This window comes from Salvelinus alpinus, chromosome 37, assembly GCF_045679555.1.
Source record: "Salvelinus alpinus chromosome 37, SLU_Salpinus.1, whole genome shotgun sequence".
Taxonomy (NCBI): Eukaryota; Metazoa; Chordata; class Actinopteri; order Salmoniformes; family Salmonidae; genus Salvelinus; species Salvelinus alpinus.
Window position 1 is genome coordinate 17,625,140 of NC_092122.1, and position 21,633 is coordinate 17,646,772.

The 21,633-nt window shown below is 43.7% G+C and overlaps 1 protein-coding gene across 4 annotated transcripts in view; it reads left to right on the plus strand.

The window, feature by feature from the left end:
• Nucleotides 1–21,633, plus strand: part of LOC139565959 (ankyrin repeat and sterile alpha motif domain-containing protein 1B-like) — a 388,198-nt gene that overhangs the window by 63,923 nt on the left and 302,642 nt on the right. For all 4 annotated transcript variants that reach the window (XM_071386670.1, XM_071386669.1, XM_071386672.1 and 1 more), the window contains exons 2-3: nucleotides 10,955–11,035; nucleotides 12,566–12,722. In XM_071386670.1, coding sequence (XP_071242771.1) covers nucleotides 10,955–11,035; nucleotides 12,566–12,722 — 238 coding nt within the window. The remainder of the gene's footprint in view (nucleotides 1–10,954; nucleotides 11,036–12,565; nucleotides 12,723–21,633) is intronic.

Below are 21,633 nucleotides of genomic sequence, written 5' to 3' on the forward strand. Positions count from 1 at the left end.
TTCTGGTGTATTCGGTGTGTTGGGTTGTTCTGGTGTGTTGGGTTGTTCTGGTGTATTCAGTGTGTTGGTCGGGTGTATTCGGTGTGTTGGTCGGGTGTATTCGGTGTGTTGGTCGGGTGCATTCGGTGGGTTGGGTTGTTCTGGTCTATTCGGTGTGTTGGGTTGGTCTGGTGTATTCGGTGTGTTGGGTTGGTCTGGTGTATTCAGTGGGTTGGTCTGGTGTATTCAGTGGGTTGGTCTGATGTATTCAGTGGGTTGGTCTGGTGTATTCAGTGGGTTGGTCTGGTGTATTCAGTGTGTTGGTCTGGTGTATTCAGGGCGTTGGGTTGGTTTGGTGTATTCAGTGTGTCGGTCTGGTGTATTCAGTGTGTTGGTCGGGTGTATTCAGTGTGTTGGTCGGGTGTATTCAGTGTGTTGGGTTGGTTTGGTGTATTCAGAGTGTCGGTCTGGTGTATTCAGTGTGTCGGTCTGGTGTATTCAGTGTGTCGGTCTGGTGTATTCAGTGTGTCGGTCTGGTGTATTCAGTGTGTCGGTCTGGTGTATTCAGTGTGTTGGTCTGGTGTATTCAGTGTGTTGGTCTGGTGTATTCAGTGTGTTGGTCTGGTGTATTCAGTGTGTTGGTATGGTGTATTCAGTGTGTTGGTCGGGTGTATTCAGTGTGTTGGTCGGGTGTATTCAGTGTGTTGGTCGGGTGTATTCAGTGTGTTGGTCGGGTGTATTCAGTGTGTTGGTCGGGTGTATTCAGTGTGTTGGTCGGGTGTATTCAGTGTGTTGGTCGGTGTATTCAGTGTGTTGGGTTGGTTTGGTGTATTCAGAGTGTCGGTCTGGTGTATTCAGTGTGTCGGTCTGGTGTATTCAGTGTGTCGGTCTGGTGTATTCAGTGTGTCGGTCTGGTGTATTCAGTGTGTCGGTCTGGTGTATTCAGTGTGTCGGTCTGGTGTATTCAGTGTGTCGGTCTGGTGTATTCAGTGTGTCGGTATGGTGTATTCAGTGTGTTGGTATGGTGTATTCAGGGTGTTGGTTTGGTCTGGTGTATTCTGTGTGTTGGGTTGGTCTGGTGTATTCTGTGTGTTGGGTTGGTCTGGTGTATTATGTGTGTTGGGTTGGTCTGGTGTATTCAGGGTGTTGGGTTGGTTTGGTGTATTCAGGGTGTTGGGTTGGTTTGGTGTATTCAGGGTGTTGGGCTGGTGTATTCAGGGTGTTGGGTTGGTGTATTCAGGGCGTTGGGTTGGTCTGGTGTATTCAGAGTGTCGGTCTGGTGTATTCAGGGTGTTGGGTTGGTCTGGTGTATTCAGAGTGTCGGTCTGGTGTATTCAGGGTGTTGGGTTGGTCTGGTGTATTCAGGGTGTTGGGTTGGTCTGGTGTATTCAGGGCGTTGGATTGGTCTGGTGTATTCAGGGTGTTGGTTTGGTGTTTTCAGAGTGTCGGTCTGGTGTATTCAGGGTGTTGGTTTGGTGTATCCAGGGTGTCGGTCTGGTGTATTCAGGGTTCTGGGTTGGTCTGGTGTATTCTGTGTGTTGGTCTGGTGTATTCAGGGTGTTGGGTTGGTCTGGTGTGTTGGGTTGGTCTGGTGTATTCAGGGTGTTGGGTTGGTCTGGTGTATTCTGTGTGTTGGGTTGGTCTGGTGTATTCAGGGTGTTGGGTTGTTCTGGTGTATTCGGTGGGTTGGGTTGGTCTGGTGTATTCGGTGTGTTGGGTTGGTCTGGTGTATTCAGTGGGTTGGTCTGGTGTATTCAGTGGGTTGGTCTGATGTATTCAGTGGGTTGGTCTGGTGTATTCAGTGTGTTGGTCTGGTGTATTCAGTGTGTTGGTCTGGTGTATTCAGGGCGTTGGGTTGGTTTGGTGTATTCAGTGTGTCGGTCTGGTGTATTCAGTGTGTTGGTCGGGTGTATTCAGTGTGTTGGTCGGTGTATTCAGTGTGTTGGGTTGGTTTGGTGTATTCAGAGTGTCGGTCTGGTGTATTCAGTGTGTCAGTCTGGTGTATTCAGTGTGTCGGTCTGGTGTATTCAGTGTGTCGGTCTGGTGTATTCAGTGTGTCGGTCTGGTGTATTCAGTGTGTTGGTCTGGTGTATTCAGTGTGTTGGTCTGGTGTATTCAGTGTGTTGGTCTGGTGTATTCAGTGTGTTGGTCTGGTGTATTCAGTGTGTTGGTCTGGTGTATTCAGTGTGTTGGTCTGGTGTATTCAGTGTGTTGGTCTGGTGTATTCAGTGTGTTGGTCTGGTGTATTCAGTGTGTTGGTCTGGTGTATTCAGTGTGTTGGTCTGGTGTATTCAGTGTGTTGGTCTGGTGTATTCAGTGTGTTGGTCTGGTGTATTCAGTGTGTTGGTCTGGTGTATTCAGTGTGTTGGTCTGGTGTATTCAGTGTGTTGGTCTGGTGTATTCAGTGTGTTGGTCTGGTGTATTCAGTGTGTTGGTCTGGTGTATTCAGTGTGTTGGTCTGGTGTATTCAGTGTGTTGGTCTGGTGTATTCAGTGTGTTGGTCTGGTGTATTCAGTGTGTTGGTATGGTGTATTCAGTGTGTTGGTATGGTGTATTCAGTGTGTTGGTCTGGTGTATTCCGTGTGTTGGTCTGGTGTATTCCGTGTGTTGGTCGGGTGTATTCGGTGTGTTGGTCGGGTGTATTCGGTGTGTTGGTCGGGTGTATTCGGTGTGTTGGTCGGGTGCATTCGGTGGGTTGGGTTGTTCTGGTGTATTCGGTGGGTTGGGTTGTTCTGGTGTGTTGGGTTGTTCTGGTGTATTCAGTGTGTTGGTCGGGTGTATTCGGTGTGTTGGTCGGGTGTATTCGGTGTGTTGGTCGGGTGTATTCGGTGTGTTGGTCGGGTGTATTCGGTGTGTTGGTCGGGTGTATTCGGTGTGTTGGTCGGGTGCATTCGGTGGGTTGGGTTGTTCTGGTGTATTCGGTGGGTTGGGTTGTTCTGGTGTGTTGGGTTGTTCTGGTGTATTCAGTGTGTTGGTCGGGTGTATTCAGTGTGTTGGTCGGGTGTATTCGGTGTGTTGGTCGGGTGTATTCGGTGTGTTGGTCGGGTGCATTCGGTGGGTTGGGTTGTTCTGGTGTATTCGGTGGGTTGGGTTGTTCTGGTGTGTTGGGTTGTTCTGGTGTATTCAGTGTGTTGGTCGGGTGTATTCAGTGTGTTGGTCGGGTGTATTCGGTGTGTTGGTCGGGTGTATTCGGTGTGTTGGTCGGGTGTATTCGGTGTGTTGGTCGGGTGCATTCGGTGGGTTGGGTTGTTCTGGTGTATTCGGTGTGTTGGGTTGTTCTGGTGTGTTGGGTTGTTCTGGTGTATTCAGTGTGTTGGTCGGGTGTATTCGGTGTGTTGGTCGGGTGTATTCGGTGTGTTGGTCGGGTGCATTCGGTGGGTTGGGTTGTTCTGGTCTATTCGGTGTGTTGGGTTGGTCTGGTGTATTCGGTGTGTTGGGTTGGTCTGGTGTATTCAGTGGGTTGGTCTGGTGTATTCAGTGGGTTGGTCGGGTGTATTCGGTGTGTTGGTCGGGTGTATTCGGTGTGTTGGTCGGGTGCATTCGGTGGGTTGGGTTGTTCTGGTGTATTCGGTGGGTTGGGTTGTTCTGGTGTGTTGGGTTGTTCTGGTGTATTCAGTGTGTTGGTCGGGTGTATTCGGTGTGTTGGTCGGGTGTATTCGGTGTGTTGGTCGGGTGTATTCGGTGTGTTGGTCGGGTGTATTCGGTGTGTTGGTCGGGTGTATTCGGTGTGTTGGTCGGGTGCATTCGGTGGGTTGGGTTGTTCTGGTGTATTCGGTGGGTTGGGTTGTTCTGGTGTGTTGGGTTGTTCTGGTGTATTCAGTGTGTTGGTCGGGTGTATTCAGTGTGTTGGTCGGGTGTATTCGGTGTGTTGGTCGGGTGTATTCGGTGTGTTGGTCGGGTGCATTCGGTGGGTTGGGTTGTTCTGGTGTATTCGGTGGGTTGGGTTGTTCTGGTGTGTTGGGTTGTTCTGGTGTATTCAGTGTGTTGGTCGGGTGTATTCAGTGTGTTGGTCGGGTGTATTCGGTGTGTTGGTCGGGTGTATTCGGTGTGTTGGTCGGGTGTATTCGGTGTGTTGGTCGGGTGCATTCGGTGGGTTGGGTTGTTCTGGTGTATTCGGTGTGTTGGGTTGTTCTGGTGTGTTGGGTTGTTCTGGTGTATTCAGTGTGTTGGTCGGGTGTATTCGGTGTGTTGGTCGGGTGTATTCGGTGTGTTGGTCGGGTGCATTCGGTGGGTTGGGTTGTTCTGGTCTATTCGGTGTGTTGGGTTGGTCTGGTGTATTCGGTGTGTTGGGTTGGTCTGGTGTATTCAGTGGGTTGGTCTGGTGTATTCAGTGGGTTGGTCTGATGTATTCAGTGGGTTGGTCTGGTGTATTCAGTGGGTTGGTCTGGTGTATTCAGTGTGTTGGTCTGGTGTATTCAGGGCGTTGGGTTGGTTTGGTGTATTCAGTGTGTCGGTCTGGTGTATTCAGTGTGTTGGTCGGGTGTATTCAGTGTGTTGGTCGGGTGTATTCAGTGTGTTGGGTTGGTTTGGTGTATTCAGAGTGTCGGTCTGGTGTATTCAGTGTGTCGGTCTGGTGTATTCAGTGTGTCGGTCTGGTGTATTCAGTGTGTCGGTCTGGTGTATTCAGTGTGTCGGTCTGGTGTATTCAGTGTGTTGGTCTGGTGTATTCAGTGTGTTGGTCTGGTGTATTCAGTGTGTTGGTCTGGTGTATTCAGTGTGTTGGTATGGTGTATTCAGTGTGTTGGTCGGGTGTATTCAGTGTGTTGGTCGGGTGTATTCAGTGTGTTGGTCGGGTGTATTCAGTGTGTTGGTCGGGTGTATTCAGTGTGTTGGTCGGGTGTATTCAGTGTGTTGGTCGGGTGTATTCAGTGTGTTGGTCGGTGTATTCAGTGTGTTGGGTTGGTTTGGTGTATTCAGAGTGTCGGTCTGGTGTATTCAGTGTGTCGGTCTGGTGTATTCAGTGTGTCGGTCTGGTGTATTCAGTGTGTCGGTCTGGTGTATTCAGTGTGTCGGTCTGGTGTATTCAGTGTGTCGGTCTGGTGTATTCAGTGTGTCGGTCTGGTGTATTCAGTGTGTCGGTATGGTGTATTCAGTGTGTTGGTATGGTGTATTCAGGGTGTTGGTTTGGTCTGGTGTATTCTGTGTGTTGGGTTGGTCTGGTGTATTCTGTGTGTTGGGTTGGTCTGGTGTATTATGTGTGTTGGGTTGGTCTGGTGTATTCAGGGTGTTGGGTTGGTTTGGTGTATTCAGGGTGTTGGGTTGGTTTGGTGTATTCAGGGTGTTGGGCTGGTGTATTCAGGGTGTTGGGTTGGTGTATTCAGGGCGTTGGGTTGGTCTGGTGTATTCAGAGTGTCGGTCTGGTGTATTCAGGGTGTTGGGTTGGTCTGGTGTATTCAGAGTGTCGGTCTGGTGTATTCAGGGTGTTGGGTTGGTCTGGTGTATTCAGGGTGTTGGGTTGGTCTGGTGTATTCAGGGCGTTGGATTGGTCTGGTGTATTCAGGGTGTTGGGTTGGTTTGGTGTTTTCAGAGTGTCGGTCTGGTGTATTCAGGGTGTTGGTTTGGTGTATCCAGGGTGTCGGTCTGGTGTATTCAGGGTTCTGGGTTGGTCTGGTGTATTCTGTGTGTTGGTCTGGTGTATTCAGGGTGTTGGGTTGGTCTGGTGTGTTGGGTTGGTCTGGTGTATTCAGGGTGTTGGGTTGGTCTGGTGTATTCTGTGTGTTGGGTTGGTCTGGTGTATTCAGGGTGTTGGGTTGTTCTGGTGTATTCGGTGGGTTGGGTTGGTCTGGTGTATTCGGTGTGTTGGGTTGGTCTGGTGTATTCAGTGGGTTGGTCTGGTGTATTCAGTGGGTTGGTCTGATGTATTCAGTGGGTTGGTCTGGTGTATTCAGTGTGTTGGTCTGGTGTATTCAGTGTGTTGGTCTGGTGTATTCAGGGCGTTGGGTTGGTTTGGTGTATTCAGTGTGTCGGTCTGGTGTATTCAGTGTGTTGGTCGGGTGTATTCAGTGTGTTGGTCGGGTGTATTCAGTGTGTTGGTCGGGTGTATTCAGTGTGTTGGTCGGTGTATTCAGTGTGTTGGGTTGGTTTGGTGTATTCAGAGTGTCGGTCTGGTGTATTCAGTGTGTCAGTCTGGTGTATTCAGTGTGTCGGTCTGGTGTATTCAGTGTGTCGGTCTGGTGTATTCAGTGTGTTGGTCTGGTGTATTCAGTGTGTTGGTCTGGTGTATTCAGTGTGTTGGTCTGGTGTATTCAGTGTGTTGGTCTGGTGTAATCAGTGTGTTGGTATGGTCTGGTGTATTTCGTGTGTTGGTCTGGTGTATTCAGTGTGTTGGTCTGGTGTATTCAGTGTGTTGGTCTGGTGTATTCAGTGTGTTGGTCTGGTGTATTTAGTGTGTTGGTCTGGTGTATTTAGTGTGTTGGTCTGGTGTATTCAGTGTGTTGGTCTGGTGTATTCAGTGTGTTGGTCTGGTGTAATCAGTGTGTTGGTATGGTCTGGTGTATTTCGTGTGTTGGTCTGGTGTATTCAGTGTGTTGGTCTGGTGTATTCAGTGTGTTGGTCTGGTGTATTCAGTGTGTTGGTCTGGTGTATTCAGTGTGTTGGTATAGTCTGGTGTATTCAGTGTGTTGGTCTGGTGTATTCTGTGTGTTGGTCTGGTGTATTCAGTGTGTTGGTCTGGTGTATTCAGTGTGTTGGTATAGTCTGGTGTATTCAGTGTGTTGGTATAGTCTGGTGTATTCAGTGTGTTGGTCTGGTGTATTCAGTGTGTTGGTCTGGTGTATTCAGTGTGTTGGTCTGGTGTATTCAGTGTGTTGGTCTGGTGTATTCAGTGTGTTGGTCTGGTGTATTCAGTGTGTTGGTCTGGTGTATTCAGTGTGTTGGTCTGGTGTATTCAGTGTGTTGGTCTGGTGTATTCAGTGTGTTGGTCTGGTGTATTCAGTGTGTTGGTCTGGTGTATTCAGTGTGTTGGTCTGGTGTATTCAGTGTGTTGGTCTGGTGTATTCAGTGTGTTGGTCTGGTGTATTCAGTGTGTTGGTCTGGTGTATTCAGTGTGTTGGTCTGGTGTATTCAGTGTGTTGGTCTGGTGTATTCAGTGTGTTGGTCTGGTGTATTCAGTGTGTTGGTCTGGTGTATTCAGTGTGTTGGTCTGGTGTATTCAGGGTGTTGGGTTGGTTTGGTGTATTCAGGGTGTTGGGTTGGTCTGGTGTATTCAGGGTGTTGGGTTGGTCTGGTGTATTCAGTGTGTTGGTCTGGTGTATTCAGTGTGTTGGTCTGGTGTATTCAGTGTGTTGGTCTGGTGTATTCAGTGTGTTGGTCTGGTGTATTCAGGGTGTTGGTTTGGTGTATTCAGGGTGTTGGGTTGGTTTGGTGTATTCAGGGTGTTGGGTTGGTGTATTCAGGGTGTTGGGTTGGTTTGGTGTATTCAGGGTGTTGGGTTGGTTTGGTGTATTCAGGGTGTTGGGTTGGTTTGGTGTATTCAGGGTGTTGGGTTGGTTTGGTGTATTCAGGGTGTTGGGTTGGTTTGGTGTATTCAGGGTGTTGGGTTGGTCTGGTGTATTCAGTGTGTCGGTCTGGTGTATTCAGGGCGTTGTGTCGGTCTGGTGTATTCAGGGCGTTGGGTTGGTCTGGTGTATTCAGGGCGTTGGGTTGGTCTGGTGTATTCAGGGCGTTGGGTTGGTTTGGTGTTTTCAGAGTGTCGGTCTGGTGTATTCAGGGTGTTGGTCTGGTGTATTCAGGGTGTCGGTCTGGTGTATTCAGGGTGTTGGTCTGGTGTATTCAGTGTGTTGGTATGTATGTGTACAGTAAGGGAGCGTGTTTGATCCCTATCTGCCCCACGATTGTCCACGTTAGCTGTCAATCACTCTCTGTGAGTGCAAACTAAAGCCCCCCCCCCCCCCCCCCTGCAATGATGCAGTGCTAGTAGTGTTGTTTGGGCCAGTAACGCCGAAGACTTTGTATCCCCTTTCCTTTTCCTTATAAGAGATGTTGTTGTGCCCTATTCTAGGGACATATACCAGATGGCTGTCTTATAGATTTATGTACGCCTTGTGTGTGCGGAGTAAAAAAAAAAAGGTACTATTTCTCCTGTGGAACTTTGTCATTTTGAAGCCTCGTGATGCAGAGTTCCAAATCTGGCTCTACTTTCGTGTGTGTGTGTGTTTGAGAGAGAGAACTTGTAACAGTTATAGAACCCATTGCCCTTTATGGTTGTGAGGTCTGCGGTCCACTCACCAATCAATAATTCTCAAAATGGGACAAACACCAAATTGAGACTCTGCATGCAGAATTCTGCAAAAATATCTTCTGTGTTTAACGTCAAACACCAAATAATGCATGCAGAGCAGAATTAGGCCGAATTCCCAAATCTTCAATAACAAAGCCATCACCTACAAAGAAATAAACCTGGAGACGAGTCCCCTAAGCAAGCTAGTCCTGGGGTTCTGTTCACAAACACAAACAGAGCCCCAGGACAGCAACACAATTAGACCCAACCAAATCATGAGAAAACAAAAAGATAATTACTTGACAAATTGGAAAGAAAAACAGAACAATCTAGAATGCTATTTGGCCTTAAACAGAGAGTACACAGTGGTAGAATATCTGACCACTGTGACTGACCCAAACTTAATGAAAGCTTTGACTATGTACAGCATAGCCTTGCTATTGAGAAAGGCAGCCGATGGCAGACCTGGCTCTCAAGAGAAGACAGGCTATGTGCACACTGCCCACAAAATGGGGTGGAAACTGAGCTGCACTTCCTAACCTCTTGCCAAATGTATGACCATTTTAGAGACCCATATTTCCCTCTGATTACACAGATCCACAAAGAATTCGAAAACAAATCCACTTTTCAGAAACTCCCATATCTGTTGGGTGAAATAGCACAGTGTGCAATCACAGCATCAACATTTGTGACCTGTTGCCACAAGAAAGGGCAACCAGTGAAGAACAAACACCATTGTAAATACAACCTATATTTGTTTATTTATTTTCCCTTCTGTACTTTAACTATTTGCACATCATTACAACACTGTATACAGTTGACGTCGGAAGTTTACAACACCTTAGCCAAATACATTTAAACTCAGTTTTTCATCATTCCTGACATTTAATCCTAGTACAAATTCCCTGTTTTAGGTCAGTTGGGATCACCACTTTATTTGAAGAATGTGAAATGTCAGAATAATAGTAGAGATTTATTTCAGCATTTCTTTCTTTCGTCACATTCCCAGTGGGTCAGAAGTTTACATGCACTCAATTAGTATTTGGTAGCACTGCCTTTAAATTGTTTAACTTGTCTCAAACGTTTTGGGTAGGCTTCCCACAATAAGTTGGGTGAAGTTTGGCCCATTCCTTCTGACAGAGTGGGTGTAACTGAGTCAGGTTTATAGGCCTCCTTGCTCGCACACACTTTTTCAGTTCCTCCCACAATTTTCTATAGGATTGAGGTCAGGGCTTTGTGATGGCCACTCCAATACCTTGACTTTGTTGTCCTTAAGCCATTTTGTCACAACTTTGGAAGTATGCTTGGGGTCATTGTCCATTTGGAAGACCCATTTGCGACCAAGCTTTAACTTCCTGACCGATGTCTTGAGATGTTGCTTCAATATATCCACATCATTTTCCTTTCTCATGATGCCATCTGTTTTGTGAAGTGCACCAGTCCCTCCTGCAGCAAAGCACCCCCACAACATGATGCTGCCACCCCCGTGCTCCACGGTTGGGATGGTGTTTTTCAGCTTGCAAGCCTCTCCCTTATTCCTCCAAACATAACGATGGTCATTATGGCAAACAGTTCTATTTTTGTTTCATCAGAACAGAGGACATTTCTCCAAAAAGTATGATCTTTGTTCCCATGTGCAGTTGCAAACCGTAGTCTGTTTTTTTTATGGCGGTTTTGGAGCAGTGGCTTCTTCCTTGCTGAGCGGCATTTCATGTTATGTCGATATAGGAATATTTTTCTTGTGGATATAGATACTTTTGTACCTGTTTCCTCCAGCATCTTCACAAGGTCCTTTGCTGCTGTTCTGGGATTGATTTGCACTTTTCGCACCATAGTACGTTCATCTCTAGGAGACAGAACGCATCTCTTTCCTGAGCGGTATGACGGCTGCGTGGTCTCATGGTGTTTATACTTGCATACTATTGTTTGTACAGATGAGGCGTTTGGAAATTGCTCCCAAGGATGAACCAGACTTGTGGAGGTATACAATTTGTTTTTCTGAGGTCTTGGCTGATTTCTTTTGCTTTTCCCATGATGTCAAGCAAAGAGGAACTGAGTTTGAAGGTAGGCCTTGAAATACATCCACAGGTACACCTCCTTTCTTGTTAACATAGTTTGTTCACAAGAAATTTGTGGAGTGGTTGAAAAACGAGTTTTAATGACTCCAACCTAAGTGTATGTTAACTTCCGACTTCAACTGTACATATATTGACTTTTGAAATGTCTTATTATATTGGAACTTTTGTGAGTGTAAAATGTTTACTGTAAAATGTTTATTGTTTAATTCACTTTTGTTTATGATCTATTTCACTTGCTTTGGCAATGTAAACATATGTTTCCCATGTCAATAAAGCCCTTAAAATGTCAAATTGAAGTTGACTTGAGAGACTTCGAAGGTCATAGGATAGCGCGTCAGTTCCATGCTCATCTTAGCCCTGTGGTGGTCATCCCATAGAAGAAAGGTAGCCTGGTCCCAGATCTGTTTGCACTGTCTTTCTGACTCCGATGGGCATTGTGATGTGGCTAAGGCACAAACAGATAGGTGATCAGGCTAAAAGAAAAGGGTTTCTATATTGTGTCGCTTTGTACTTAAGTGTCTATCATGATCATGTGCTCAACACATAGAAAGCCTGTTGTGGGACTTAAGTGTGATTTTCAATTACAAAAAAATAATCAAGTTAAATTGGAAAGCATACAATTCTAAGGACTGTGTCTTGGTGCGTGTTGGCTTACAGTCTGTCTGTCTTGTGTCCACAGCATGTGGAGAGGCTTGAATGTGAACTGTGCAGACAGTTCTGGGTACACACCCCTCCACCACGCATCACTGAACGGACACAGGTAAGAGTGTGTGTGAATGTGGAGAGGTGGTTGGTGGGGGTGAGGAAGTGTTTGTCGGTATGCTTGTGAGTGTAATGCAATGTGATCGCCTTTTCCAGACACACACACACACTGGGTGAGATATCAAATGAATTAGATTAATTTAAATGTATGTTTTTCAGCAATATTCCAAATGCCTGTATCACAAGAGTCATGTAATTTTTTTATCTGCTAGTTGTCATGTAGTCTTCTTGGTCTCGTCTCCTTCTCTTCTGCTGTGACTGTTAACCTTCCCATTTACACATACACACCAACACTTGAAAGCCAGATCAGTGTTTATTGCAGAAAAGCACGTTAAACTATTTTATTAAAATAATTTCATTATTAGTGGCTCTTCCGGTTGTAGAAGGTTTATATTTAGTCTAGTCAAGTCCTGAATTCATTAGATCATTGCTGACTGTTTGAAATGCAGTGTATTGACCTTTAATTGTACAACAAAGCTGATTTAGAGAAAACAGAAACAATATATATTGTGAATCTCCCATAAGTTTGAAAAAATAGACATTTGTATGCCATATCGACCAGATCTTACACACACACACACACACACACACACACACACACACACACACACACACACACACACACACACACACACACACACACACACACACACACAAATCCCTTTTTCCCGCTGTTGGATTAAGATGAGTCTGACGGCTAGTCCTGCTCAGCCAAACTGTTGGATTAACGCTGTGCTTTGGAGGCAATAATGTGGATTTCCTTCTTTAGAACAGCTGCAGTAGAGGAGGGAGAGAGGGAGAGAGGGGGAGAGTGAAGCAGGGAGAGAAGGAGAAAGGGAGACATACAGGGAGAAGGAGACAGAGATAAAGGGAGGGGGAGAGTGAAAAGTACAGGCTCCAAAAACAAGGTCACCAACACACACTTAGAGAAGTGATTTAGAACTTTAGATGAGGGGGGGACAAGGAGGGAACTAACCATTTAACTGTACACTTTTAGACCGTTGAGTTTTGACAATGGATACATCCTAAATTGCACCGTATTCCCTATATACTGTAGTAGTGCACTATATAGTGAATAGGGGCCATTAGGGACACACTCAATGTGAACGTGGCGTTCTAAAAGGTGAAGCAACAAACTGAATTCTTTCAATGTGAAGAGTTCATTTCAGTCCAGCTAATGATTTTAATGATTTTAATCCACACAGAAATAAACATTCAAGGCAGCCTTGGTTATGCAGCTGGCATTATGATTCGGGCCAAGTTAAGTACTTATACTTTTCTTTCTCTCTCCCCCTTCTCGCTCTGTTTCCATTTTCTTTCTTTCTCACTCTCTTTCTCTGTTTCTCTTCCCTCTTCTTTCTCTCTCTACGCTTTCTTGCCTTTCTCACCCCATCTTTCCCCTTCTCTCTCTCTTCTTTCCATCTAACTCCCTCGCTCTCTCTCACTCCCCTTACTGCTCTCCTCTATCCCCTTCCGCTTCCGCCATTCTCCCCCATCCTCCTCCCTCCTCCCTCCTTCCCCTCCTCAGGGACGTGGTGTTGAAGTTGCTCCAGTTTGACGCCTCCACCAATGTGGCTGACAGTAAGGGCTGCTTCCCGTTGCACCTGGCCGCCTGGCGCGGGGACGTAGACATCGTCCGTATCCTCGTCCACCACGGGCCCTCACACTGCCGCGTCAACCAGCAGGTGACAACACACTGTTCTGTTCTACACTATACTGTACTACACACTATTCTGTTCTACACTGTTCGGTACTACACACTTATGCACTACACACTATGTACCACACACTGTTCTGTTCTACACTATACTGTACTACACACTATTCTGTTCTACACTGTTCGGTACTACACACTTATGCACTACACACTATGTACCACACACTATTCTGTTCTACACTGTTCTGTACTACACACTATTCTGTTCTACACTGTTCGGTACTACACACTTATGCACTACACACTATGTACCACACACTATTCTGTTCTACACTGTTCTGTACTACACACTATTCTGTTCTACACTGTTCGGTACTACACACTTATGCACTACACACTATGTACCACACACTATTCTGTTCTACACTGTTCTGTACTATACACTATTCTGTTCTACACACTGTTTTGTACTACACACTTATGTACTACACACGTATGTACTACACACTATTTTGCACTACACACTATTTTGCACTACACACTATTCTGTACTAGACACTATTCTGTACTACACACTATTCTGTACTACACGATATTATGTACTACACACTATTCTGTTCTACATAGTAGTCTGTTCTACACACTATTATGTACTAAACACTATTCCGTACTACACACTGTTGTTTAATACACTATTCTGTACTGCACACTATTCTTTACTACACACTATTCTGTACTACACCCTATTATGTTCTACACTATACTGTACTACACACTGTTCTGTTCTACACTATACTGTACTACACACCAGAGGTGGGACCAAGTCATTGTTTTACAAGTCACAAGTAAGTCTCATGTTTTAACACTCAAGTCCCAAGTCAAGTCCCAAGTCAAGACAGGCCAATCCAAGTCAAGTCTCAAGTCCTAAACTTTGAGTTTCGAGTCCTAAACAAGTCATAATGTGCTATTTTTTATTAATATTTTTTTTATTTCATCTTTATTTAACCGGGTAAGCTAGTTGAGAACAAGTTCTCATTTACAACTGCGACCTGGCCAAGATAAAGCAAAGCAGTGCGACACAAACAACAACACAGAGTTACACATGGAATAAACAAGCGAACAGTCAATAACACAGTAGAAAAAGAAAGTCTATATACAGTGTGTGCAAATGGTGTGAGGAGGTAAGGCAATAAATAGGCCATAGTAGCGAAGTAATTAAATTTAGCAGATTAACACTGGAGTGATAGACGAGCAGATGGTGATGTGCAAAAGAGCAGAAAAGTAAATAAAAACAATATGGAGATGAGGTAGGTAGATTGTGTGGCCTATTTACAGATGGGCTATGTACGCTGCAGCGATTGTTTAGCTGCTCAGATGGCTGATGTTTAAAGTTAATGAGGGAAATATACGTCTCCAGATTCAGCAATTTTTGCAATTCGTTCCAGTCATTGGCAGCAGAGAACTGGAAGGAAAGGTGGCCAAAGGGGGTGTTGGCATTGGGGATGACCAGTGAGATATACCTGCTGGAGCACGTGCTACGGGTGGGTGTTGTTATTGTGACCAGTGAGCTAAGATAAGGCGGAGATTTACCTAGCATAGACTTATAGATGACCTGGAGCCAATGGGTCTGGCGACGAATATGTAGCGAGGGCCAGCCGACTAGAGCATACAGGTTGCAGTGGTGGGTGGAATAAGGGGCTTTGGTGACAAAACGGATGGCACTGTGATAGACTGCATCCAGTTTGCTGAGTAGAGTATTGTAAACTATTTTGTAAATGACATCGCCAAAGTCGAGGATCGGTTGGATAGTCAGTTTTACGAGGGTATGTTTGGCGGCGTGAGTGAAGGAGGCTTTGTTTGCGAAATAGGAAGCCGATTCTAGATTTAATTTTGGATTGGAGATGTTTAATATGAGTCTGGAAGGAGAGTTTACAGTCCAGCCAGACACCTAGGTATTTGTAGTTGTCCACATATTTAAGTCGGAAACCGTCCAGAGTAGTGATGCTAGTCGGTGGGCGGGTGCGGGCAGTAAACGATTGAAAAGCATGCATTTAGTTTTCCTAGCGTTTAAGGGCAGTTGGAGGCCACGGAAGGAGAGTTGTATGGCATTGAAGCTCGTTTGGAGGTTAGTTAACACAGTTTCCAAAGAAGGGCCTGATGTATACAGAATGGTGTCGTCTCCGTAGAGGTGGATCAGGGAATCACCAGCAGCAAGAGCGACAGAGTAATACTTAGTATATTACATTTACGCAAATCATGAATGCTTTTAAAAATATCTATATATTTATTACTTTACAAATAAATGTTATATTTCCATGGAAATACATGGGTAGCCATGAGAAAGACCCCCCCCCCCCATAGTGATTGACTATCGATGATCGCTATGGGGCTCAATCGGGCAATGTAGGTTTGTACACAATCACCAACCTTAACACACACACACACACACTCTCTCGCTGTGTGGTTACAGTAGGCTAACAAATGTTAATGGTTTTAGGAACAGCAGTAACATCAGGCAGGATTTAGGCTTCCAACTTCCTAGCCAGTTGTAGCTCAATCTTGGGTGCAATGATCACGTTCCCGCACTGACTGACTGTGTGGAGGCTCATTGGTTTAACGTTACGCTAGCCTACATGATACACTAGTAAAGTAATAAAATAATTAGCTGTCGGCTATATTAGCCACGACTTACCGTTCTTTGTGCAGCTTCAAATGTGTAATAAAGTTGGAAATTGTTGCGCCTCCATCTGTAATTTTCTTCCCGAATGTTTTACAAGTTGCAATCCATTTTTTGTTGATACAGCGTAGTCTTTATATCTGAAAATAATAATTTTGGGTATCATCTTTCCAAGGGCTCCATCTGAATTCACCCGCCGACGTTCCTCTGCACTGCCACGCACAACTTTTTCTCAGCTGGCACAATTTGATTGGCTGCTGTCCGATTCAAACTGTAATCTGTTAAATGAAGAGTTGATGCGCTGCACACTTTTTTTAATAGCATCATTTTTAATATTTGGGCTTGGGGAGGGTATCAAGTCAGGTCGAGTCATAAGGCTCAAGTCCAAGTTAAGTCACGAGTCATTGGTGTCAAAGTCGAGTTGCAAGTCATCATATTTGTGACTCGAGTCCACACCTCTGCTACACACTGTTCTGTTCGACACTATACTGTACTACACACTGTTTCACACACTATTCTGTACTACACACTGTTCTGTACTACACACTGTTCTGTACTACACACTGTTCTGTACTACACACTACTCTGTTCTACACACATTTCTGTTCTACACAATTCTGTACTTCACACGGTTCTGTTCGACACTTCTATTCGACACTATTCTGCACTACACTTCTGTAATACACACTGTTCTTTTCTACACTATTCTGTACTACACACTGTTCTTTTCTACACTATACTGTTCTGTACTACACACTGTTCTGTTCGACACTATGCTGTACTACACACTATTCTGTACGACACTATTCTGTATTACACTATACTGTTCTACACACTGTTCTACATTGTTCTGTACTACACACTGTTCTGTTCTACACTTCTTTACTACAAACTATTCTTTACTACACACTATGCTGTTCTTTACTATACTTTACTACACACTTCTGTTCTATACTTCTGTACTACACACTATTCTATTCTACACACTATTCTTTACTACACACAATTATGTTCGACACTGTTCTGTTCTGCACTATTCTGTACTACACACGACTCTTTACTACACACTATTCTGTACTGCACTTTTCTGTACTACACACTTCTGTACTACACTATACTGTTCTACACACTGTTCTACACTATTCTGTACTACACATTGTTCTTTACTACACACTGTTCTGTTCTACACTATACTGTTTTACACACTGTTCTACACAATTCTGTACTACACACTATTCTGTTTGACACACTATTATGTACTACCGGCTATTCTGTTCGACACTATTCTGTTCTACACTATACTGTACTACACACTGTTCTGTTCTACACACGGTTCTGTACTACATTATTCTGTACTACACACATCTGTACTACACTATACTGTTATACACACTGTTCTACACTATTCTGTACTACAGACTATTCTTTACTACACACTGCTCTACACTGTTATGTACTACACCTTTTGTTCTACACTGTTCTGTTCCACACTTCTTTACTACACACTATTCTTTACTACACACTATTCTGTTCTACACTATTCTGTTCATTACTATACTGTATTACATACTTCTGTTCTACACACTATTCTGTTCTACACTATTCTGTTCATTACTATACTGTATTACATACTTCTGTTCTACACACTATTCTGTTCTACACTATTCTGTTCATTACTATACTGTATTACATACTTCTGTTCTACACTATACTACACTCTGTTCTGAGCTATTCTGTACAACACACTATTCTGTTCTACACTGTTCTATTCTACACTATACTGTTCTACACATTGGTCTACACTATTCTGTACTACCCACTGTTCTGTTCAACACTATTCTGTTCTACACTATACTGTACTACACACTAATCTTTACACACTACCCTGTTCTGTTCTACACTCTTCTGTACTACACACTATTCTGTACTACACACTATTCTGTACTACCCACTGTTCTGTTCTGCACTATTCTGTACTACACACTAATCTTTACACACTGTTCTGTTCTGCACTATTCTGTACTACACACTGTTCTGCACTATTCTGTACTACACACTAATCTTTACACACTGTTCTGTTCTGCACTATTCTGTACTACACACTGTTCTGTTCTGCACTATTCTGTACTACACACTAATCTTTACACACTGTTCTGTTCTGCACTATTCTGTACTACACACTAATCTTTACACACTACCCTGTTCTGTTCTACAATATTCTATCCTACACAATATTCTATCCTACACACTATTCTGTACTACACACTATTCTGTACTACACACTTCTGTTCTACACTTCTGTACTACACACTGTTCTTTTCTGCACTATTCTGTACTACCCACTGTTCTGTTCTACACTATTCTGTACTACACACTAACCTGTTCTGTTCTACACTATTCTATGCTACACACTATTCAGTACTACACACTATTCTGTAGTACACGGTTCTGTACTACACGGTTCTGTACTACGCTAATGTACTACACACATCTGTTTTACACTATACTGTTTTACACTATACTGTTTTACACTATTCGGTACTACACACGGTTCTGTTCAACACTATTCTGTACAACACACGGTTCTGTTCAGCACTATTCTGTACAACACACGGTTCTGTTCAGCACTATTCTGTACTACAGACTATTCTTTACTACACACTATTCTATACTACACACTATTCTGTATTACCCACTGTTCTGTACTACACACTTCTGTTCTACACTTCTGTACTACACACTGTTCTGTTCTGCACTATTCTGTATTGCACACTATTCTGTTCTACACTTCTGTACTACACACTAGTCTTTACTACACACTTCTGTTCGACACACTGTTCTGATCTACACTGTGCTTTACTACACAATTCTGTACGAGACTATGCTGTACTACACACTGTTCTGTTCTACACTTCTGTACTACACACTATTCTGTTCTACACTATTCTTTTCTCTACACTGTTCTGTTCTACACACTGTTCTGTACTACACACTATTCTTTACTACACACTGTTCTGTACTACACTATTCTGTTCTACACTCTGTTCTGTTTTACACTATACTGTACTACACACTATTCTTTACTACACACTGTTCTGTACTACACTATTCTGTACTACACTCTGTTCTGTTTTACACTATACTGTACTATACACTGTTCTGTTCGAAACTCTGGTGTACAACACTTCTGTACTACACACTTCTGTTCGACACTATTCTGTACTACACACTTCTGTTCTACAGTATTCTGTACTACACACTATTCTGTTCTACACTTCTGTACTACACACGGTTATGTACTACTGTACCACACACTGTTCTGTTCTACACTATTCTGTATAGAGGTTGGCGATTATGATTTTTCAACGACGATACCGATTTATTGGAGGACCAAAAAAAGCCGATACCGATTAATTGGACGATTTGTGTTTTTTATTATTTTTATATAACATGAAACATGCTCAATTTAGTTTAAATAATGCAAAAACAGTGTTGGAGAAGAAAGTAAACATGTAATATGTGCCATGTAAAAAAGCTAACGTTTAAGTTCCTTGCTCAGAACATGCGAACATATGAAAGCTGGTGGTTCAATATTCCCAGTTCTTCAATATTCCCAGTTCTTCAATATTCCCAGTTAAGACATTTTAGGTTGTAGTTGTTATAGGAATTATGACGGATCAACTATTTCTCTGTATACCATTTGTATTTCATATACCTTTGACTATTGGATGTTCTAATAGACACTAGTATTGCGAGCCTAATCTCAGGAGTTGATAGGCTTGAAGTCATAAACAGAGCTGTGAAGCAGCATTGCTAAGAGCAGCTGGAAAACGCAGTAAAGTTTGAATGAATGCTTACGAGCCTGCTGCCGCCTACCACCACAGTCAGACTGCTCTATCAAATCATAGACTTAATTATAATGTAATAAACACACATTGATATGGTCAAATCCGGAAACTATCATTTCGAAAACAAACTTATTCTTTCAGTGAAATACGGAACTGTTCTGTATTTTATCTAACGGGTGGCATCCATAAGTCTAAATATTGCTGTTACATTGCACAACCTTCAATGTTATGTCATAATTATGTAACATTCTGGCAAATTAGTTTGCAACGAGCCAGGGGGCCCAAACTGTTGCATATACCCTGACTCTGCGTGCAATGAACGCAAGAGAAATGACACAATTTCCCTAGTTAATATTGCCTGCTAACATGAATTTCTTTTAACTAAATGTGCAGGTTTAAAATATATACTTCTATTGATTTTAAGAAAGGCATTGATGTTTATGGTTTGGTACATTTGTGGCACGATTGTGCTTTTTTCGCGAATGCGCTTTTGTTAAATCATCCCATGTTTGGCGAAGTAGGCTGTGATTCGATGATAAATTAACAGGCACCACATTGATTATTTGCAACGCAGAACAAGCTAGTTAACCTAGTAATATCATCAACCATGTGTAGTTAACTAGTGATTATGTGAAGATTGATTGTTTTTTATAAGATATGTTTTTAATGCTAACTAGCAACTTATCTTGGCTCCTTGCTGCACTTGCGTAACAGGTGGTACGCTTGCCACGCAGTTTCCTTGTGGAATGCAATATAAATGCCAATTACCGATTGTTATGAAAACTTGAAATCGGCTCTAATTAATCGGCAATGCCGATGAATCGGTCAACCTCTAATTCTGTACTACACACTGTTCTGTACTATATTATACTGTACTACACACTATTCTGTTCTACACTATTGTGTACTACACACGGTTCTGTACACACTATTCTGTACTACACACTGTTCTGTTACACTGTACTGTACTACACACTATTTTTCTACTCTATACTGTACCGTGTTATCCAAAAACACGCTTGCTTTCACAGCAGCTAGGCAGCATATTGATGATGTCACGACTAATGGGTGTTTTGTTTTTGCGAAGGAGAAAACAAGATGCTAGGCAATCTAGACGCTCACAGAGCGATGCATGCCGATGAGCCAGGACAAGTAGTTGATCGTAGAGGGATGCTGTAATGTGTGTGCGTGTGTGTGTGTGTGTCTGTGTCAGATATTTTTGTCAGATGTTACTATGGAATACTGAAGTATAATTACAAGCATTTCATAAGTGTCAAAGGCTTTTTTTTGACAATTACATGAAGTTGATGCAAAGTCAATATTTGCAGTGTTGACCCTTCTTTTTCAAGACCTCTGCAATCCGCCCTGGCATGCTGTCAATTAACTTCTGGGCCACATCCTGACTGATGGCAGCCCATTCTTGCATAATCAATGCTTGGAGTTTGTCAGAATTTGTGGGTTTTTGTTTTTCCACCAACCTCTTGAGGATTGACCACAAGTTCTCAATGGGATTAAGGTCTGGGGAGTTTCCTGGCCATGGACCCAAAATATCAATGTTTTGTTCCCCGAGCCACTTAGTTATCTATTTTGCCTTATGGCAAGGTGCTCCATCATGGAAAAGGCATTGTTCATCACCAAACTGTTCCTGGATGGTTGGGAGAAGTTGCTCTCGGAGGATGTGTTGGTACCATTCTTTATTCATGGCTGTGTTCTTAGGCAAAATTGTGAGTGAGCCCACTCCCTTGGCTGAGAAGCAACCCCACACATGAATGGTCTCAGGATGCTTTACTGTTGGCATGACACAGGACTGATGGTAGCGCTATCCTTGTCTTCCCCGGACAAGCTTTTTTCCGGATGCCCCAAACAATCGGACAGGGGATTCATCAGAGAAAATGACTTACCCCAGTCCTCAGCAGTCCAATCCCTGTACCTTTTGCAGAATATCAGTCTGTCCCTGATGTTTTTCCTGGAGAGAAGTGGCTTCTTTGCTGCCCTTCTTGACACCAGGCCATCCTCCAAACGTCTTCGCCTCACTGTGTGTGCAGAAGCACTCACACCTGCCTGCTGCTATTCCTGAGCAAGCTCTGTACTGGTGGTGCCCCGATCCCGCAGCTGAATCAACTTTAGGAGACGGTCCTGGCGCTTGCTGGACTTTCTTGGGTGCCCTGAAGCCTTCTTCACAACAATTAAACCGCTCTCCTTGAAGTTCTTGATGATCGGATATATAGTTGATTTAGGTGCAATCTTACTGGCAGCAATATCCTTGCCTGTGAAGCCCTTTTTGTGCAAAGCAATGATGATGGCACATGTTTCCTTGCAGGTAACCATGTTTGACAGAGGAAGAACAATGATTCCAAGCACCACCCTCCTTTTGAAGCTTCCAGTCTGTTATTCAAACTCAATCAGCATGACAG